The sequence below is a fragment of the Eptatretus burgeri genome, chromosome 2 (genome assembly GCF_056783735.1).
Source record: "Eptatretus burgeri isolate ZD-2024b chromosome 2, Ebu_testis_v1, whole genome shotgun sequence".
Lineage (NCBI taxonomy): Eukaryota > Metazoa > Chordata > Myxini > Myxiniformes > Myxinidae > Eptatretus > Eptatretus burgeri.
Genome location: NC_140962.1, coordinates 30,859,091 through 30,865,286, shown reverse-complemented (window position 1 = coordinate 30,865,286; position 6,196 = coordinate 30,859,091). Strand labels below are relative to the sequence as shown.

General features: G+C 41.4%; 1 protein-coding gene across 1 annotated transcript in view; it reads left to right on the top strand.

Annotated features, from left to right (window-relative positions):
• LOC147031729 (CD63 antigen-like) overlaps positions 1–3,250 on the top strand; it is a 49,511-nt gene extending 46,261 nt beyond the window's left edge. Inside the window, exon 7 of the mRNA XM_085852678.1 lies at positions 744–3,250. Coding sequence (XP_085708804.1) covers positions 744–809 — 66 coding nt within the window. The 3' untranslated portion in view covers positions 810–3,250. The remainder of the gene's footprint in view (positions 1–743) is intronic.
• The last annotated feature ends 2,946 nt before the right edge of the window (positions 3,251–6,196 follow it).

Below are 6,196 nucleotides of genomic sequence, written 5' to 3'. Positions count from 1 at the left end.
TTACGTACTTTATGTTAAAGCACAAGTTTTATTTATTCCCAAAACTACGTCTTGTCTTCTCAATAAATAAATATATCATAATCTCAACCGAGCTTTTGGGTGTGGTACTATAAATATGATCTCCACCCAAGATAACACTAGCCTTGTGATGTCCTGTGTTTCAAACGATGTGGTTTTTAATATTCCATTTTTTTTCTCCTTCCCTTTTAAAATCACGACGTTTATATCCTCGGGAAGAACGTGAACATGGTGTTGAACATACAGCCCACCATGAATCCAGATCTGATGTTCGATATGTCAGAGCAGTGGAGTAGCCGTTAATGAAGTGGCTTCATGTAACGAATATAGTACTTGGTGGTTTGCTATTGCTTTGTCCGTAAGCGTCATCAGTAATTTGGAACTTAGCCAGGGTACTTACTGGACCTCATCGGCTTGTTCATATCAACATCCACGAGCGTGTACTCGAGCATGGCTTCCTCGCTAAAAAGATCTGCGCCCTTTGTGACGTGATGTCTGTTATGCACCAACCGGTTTGACGGTTTGTAGTGAAATCCCTTTCTTTGGCTGGGAGGGGGAGACGCGCAGTCTCATCGAGATTCGGTACGTAATTGATAATGATAGCATGAAATGGTTTTTATTTGATTTTTCAGATTGTTGTTTGTTTATTGTTTTTTTTTTTTCCAGTTATTGGTATTTTTGAACATGCGTTTATTGCACCCTTCTGTCCACATGACGTCCCGCAGATCATCGGCATTTTATTCGCGTGCTTACTAATGAAAGGAATCAAGCACGATTACGAAGTGATGTAATGCACCGCCCAAGAAGAGGTACAAGAGCTTTCAGCACTCTGTCTTATCCCCCTCCTCATTTATTGGGTTTATCCAAATTGCTGGGTTTATCCCCATGCGTTTCACTCTGCACCCCAACCTTTCCCCCACCTATTCCCCATCGCGATGCTTCAACAGTATTGCACTTAAGTTACCGTTGTCATCATCATTCCTCGGTTTCGAGTTACAATTGTGATAACTTTCCCAGATCAATTTCATTTGTTCCTTTCTATTCCAAGCAGCTTTGGGATGTTTATTTTTTTTTGGGGGGGTGGTTGAGGGATTTTTTTTGGGGGGGGGTGAGGGAAGGGGGTGAAATTGGTTTGTTTTGAAAGTCCAGCATGTTATGAATTGCTATAATCTCCGACGCTATTCCGTCTTCGATTTATTATTATTTTTCCTGATATTTTAGACTTGCCTCTTTTCATGCAAACAATTTGTACCTGTATTTCTTAACGAGGCATATTTATGTGGTCGTTTTGTGACATCGAGACCAAATTGTTAGTTTTCGTTTTTGTTTCCTGCGATTTGTAGTAGTTTTTGGATTTGACCTTTAAAATCGTGGCTTACTTGACACCAGCTGAAACGGCGACACCTGATGCAGCTCCGTGCAAAGACTCCTTACTCTTCGGTGTATTTTTCAAAAACTTGCTTGGCCTATCATTATTATTATTATTATTATTATTATTATTATTATAGATATTGTAATTGTTGAAATGTTGATTGATGTACTGTTCTTAAATGTTGAATATTTGATTATAACAAAAAAATTGGGCTTAATATTTTGTTTTGTTTATTTTCCCCCCTGCACACACAAAGTATTGCATGCTTGCTTGACAATGCTTTGTTATTTTCATTTAAGGTTTTTAATTATTTTAAAGTAATCCAGGCAAACTGTACAGGCGAAGCATTTACTCCTTCAACGAAGGGTGTGTACGCTCTACGATGACATTTCCACCTGATATTTGGAGGGAGGATCGAACTCGGTCAGCTTGACCGTGATGAAAATGACCAGCTTGTGTGCTTGGCCAACGAAACTTTTTGTTTGGAAGTTTTTGAGGCCTCAAAATAATGCACGTTTCTTGTCTTGTTGTTGTTGTTGTTGTTGTTGTTCCTCTTCCTCTTCGAGAGATGTATCCACCGGCACGTGTATGACGACCTTGCTGAGCTGGTCATGCTGTGCATGGCTGAGACATGTTCTCTCAATTGATAATTTTTTTCCTCCTGCAGTTCATTTACAGAGCAACGATTCGGGATTCTGTGGCCCGTTTAAATTTAGCTTGCAACTGATTTTGCTCCATACGTGCAAACCAGATACCTACACGAACCCGAGTTGAGCTTACGTGTGGCTCATTCACAGGAGGATTCCATGTGCAGCCCGATGTTGTTTTTCCATCCATTTTCAATTACAAGTACATTTGTGCTTGCTCTATTGGCCCCAGATGTCTTCATTTATTTTATTTTATTTTTCTCCTTTGCTGGACTGCGACTCTTTGGGAGTCGTTGCAACTGAGAACATCTTTTTACCTCGAATCCGACACGTGGTTTTAGCTGAAGGAGAACCACGCCGCCTTCTAAATTCGGGGGAGGATTTCAGAAACGGCAGTGGATCGGCCGTTTCATCGAGCACAATGGATGGAATCAACAGGACGTTGAATGAGGTATGTCGACTGCCGTGGGAAGCGAGGGGCTTCTCCTTGCTTCCCATGGCGGTTATCATACCTCGTTCAACGTCCTGTTGATTCCATCCATTGTTCTACCTGTCCTCATTCTGCACAGGTCGACTCTGGCCTTCCTTCGCCAGCAAGACTGCTTCTTTAGTATATATTTCATGTATCCACTGGCATGATGACAAAACTCCAAAAGCCATCTTTGACTTGCTGCCAGCTAATTCTATGCCAGGTTTTTGCATGTTTAGCAGTTCTGGCTTACATGTATGTATGTGTGTACGTGTATATATATATATATATATATATATATATATATATATATATATATATATATATATATATATATATATATATATATATATATATGTGTATATACATGCATACAAGCTCGAGTGAACTCTTGCAAGATGGGATGACAACATATTGAGTTTACTAAATTCAACTGTGCGCTGATGGCATTCCTTAACTCCCGTGTCGTGTCGTGTTCAGCTTTGCATGTTTTTGGAATTTGCAAGAAGAGGTGTTTGAGAATGTGCATGCCCGAATGCCGCATTGCATGTTAGTCGGTACAAACTGATTTGAATAGGAGCTTAGTGTTTTCGGGGAATGGCCAATAAATTTATGCTCTTTTAGCTCCGTGTGTTTTAATCTACTGGTTTTAAAATGATAAAATCTGATTGTAATCGTTTGCTTTTTATTATTTTTTAAAATTGTTTTACTTAACTGCTTAATAAAGTCAAACTCATTTGAAAATTTCAGGTGTTTGTTGAATTCCCACCTTGCACCTCTTCGCCCATTGATCTAAGGCTCATCTTCTTCTTTGTCCGAGCACAAGGCTGCGAGTCACGTCATTGTTTGGGGGCATGGCCGTGCCGCTGAAGCAGTGCCCCTTGTAGGTTAGAGGTGAGAGCAGGAATTTTGAATTTGTTTTCATGGTGCCGGTGCGAGCTCACCAACCCTTCACGAAGGACACCATGCGATCTTTAACGTCCACCAACAATTGCTGGCAGACGGGATTCCTATTTAACGTCCATCCGAAGGACGGCACACACACTGACGAATCACCCAACCTGTGGAACGCGACGACAGTCGAGCTCGCCCGAGATTCAAACCTCGGCTCGAAGGCCCAGTCTGCATCCCGTTTAGTCTCGGGCATCCTGCTGGCCTTTTTGAAAGGCTTTTATAAGAGCTTGTGCATGTGATGCATGCAGGACAAACACATCGATAAACGTGGTTGTACTTTTAAGGACATTAATAAGTTATTATCAGCTTGAGATAGTTTAATGCGTATCAGATGTGAAGTGGTGATCCCAGCATAATCAGCTGTGTGCTCAGAAGAGAACGTCTAACAGACCAAGCCAAAAGACCGGGTTCTTTCTTGCATGCACAGTGTCATATCTGCTGTATTTTGAATTACTTTGTCAAAGGTGAAAACAGGTGCACAATGGATACTAAAGCCTGAAGTGGTTCATGAATGTTTTACATGTCACAAAAAAGATCCAGCCCCTGGGATGGCACTTTGTCAAAGGCTTATTTAAATGGATATATAACTTGAAACCATCTGGCCATTTGGTCTCTGGTAAACAAAATTTCAAGTACACCTTACACTTTACAGCAATCTCTCTCCATCGAGTGCAGCCTGTGGTTGCTGGTTGCATCATTGGTTGGGATGTGGCTATGCCACTGATGCAGTGTCCCCTTTTCCAGTACACTGGTACTCATTTTGCCAACTTCGGAAGGATGACAGGCTGAGTCAACCTCCTGGTGTATTTAAAGAGCAGGTGGCGGGTCACCAAACATGTTCTGAAAATTTATCAATATGATTATATGTGCATTAAATAGTTCAATGCAAACTATTGTGGTTGCCTAACTATTGGGGAAATTAATGAAATTTAACTCTGAAGTTGTTATTTCTCGAGGCTGTTGAAAAAAAACAGCCGCGTGCCCATATATGGATGGTGACGTCATGTTCTCCAAAACAAAGCGGATGCTCACTCGCTCATTGAAGAAGTGTCCAGTTCAGCGAGCCGTTCTTTCACTTATTTTGAGTTTGCAACTGTCTATATTATCCTTTTTTATTTTGAATTATTGTAGAACAAAGTTATTTGGATATTTGTACATCATGCCTCGTACGTGTGTCGTCATGTTTTGCGAAAATGGCTGGAAAAGGGGTAATCGCTCCCACCGATTCCCGAAGGAATCAAACATTTGCCGGCAGTGGATAAGATTTGTACAAACAAAATGGGCGAATTTTCCCCCAAAGAAAACGGGTAAAGAGGACCCTTTGGATAGAATTGTCATTTGTGGTGACCATTTCACAGCCGAGGATTACGACGGCAACGCAATGAGAGCTCGGTTTCAAAACAAGCGTGCCGCTGTGCCCGCCATTCAGCCTTCCCCTCCTCAGCTGGCTCCTGCTTCATCTTCTCACACTGTGTCACCTCTCAAGGATTGGGGCATTGTGTTTATCGATAAATGCGCATAAGAAATCGAGAAATTATAAGAATAGAGTAAGTCTGTACGTTGTAACCCATAGTGGGGAACGTGGCTGAGAATCTCTTCCCCATCGGCCACGCCATCATCACTTTCGCTGGGGTCAAGCTCAGTTGTCAAAGACTTCAACACCAAGGGTCCATTATATTTGGGTCCATTATTGATTCATTCTATTTCTGACTCGAGTGACGAGAGCAGTGTTTCTCAACCGGGGTTCCCTGGAACCCAAGGGTTCCGCAAGAGGTCGCTAGGGGTTCTGTGAGAAACACTAATAAATAGGCTAATGTATTTTGTATTTTTGAGTAGTTTTTGTTTGATTTAATATTCGTAATTTTACGGGACACGTATGGCATATTGTTGGAAACTCCTTGGTTATTATAATAGAGGCTTCAACCACTATATTATTTACAATTATAACAACCATAGGGAATGTATTTAACGATGTCTATATGGTGCCAGTATGAAACCGCCCTCACTGGTTAGTGGACGTCCTGTACGTGGCGGATTCGTGTATCATTGAGTGACTGACTCAAGTACGGGACGCATGCACGGTGTCCATCTATATCTTCTCTGTGTTTCCTTGCGTGAAGTCTCTCTCTCTCTCTCTCTCTCAAGGTTAGGTCTTCTGTTTACCTTTATTGTTTCGGCTTTGTTTGTTTAAGTTTTGTTGATCAAGTTACATGAGGTGTGTTTTTTTTAATTTTAAAAAAGATTTTTTTTTTGTGAATTAAAACCTTGGTGTGAGGTCTCAAACAAGCAGTTTTTTTTTTCATTGACAATAAATTTGACAAAAAGGGGGTCATTTTTTTCCTTAAACCAGGTATCCGAAAAAAATATATTTGCCACGTGAACTACTATAAAACTAATACCGGGCATAGTGGCGTGCACTTGCAATCCGGCGACTCGGAGGCTTGGGTGGGAGGATCGCTTGAGGACGGGAGCTCTGTGCTGGGCCGTGCTATGAGAGGGTGTAGGGCAGCCTGGAATCATGGTGAAACCAATCCTTATCCCTGTGTCGTAAGAGGTGACCAGGGTTGCGTCAGGAAGGGCATCCGGCGTAAAACCTGTGCGAAATCAGTATGCGGATCATAACGGATGATCCGCTGTAGCGACCCCTAACGGAAGCAGCCGAAAGACGAACAACTACGATAAAAATAAAAAAAAGAGCAAGATATTAATAATAGTATATAATAATTTTTATGCATG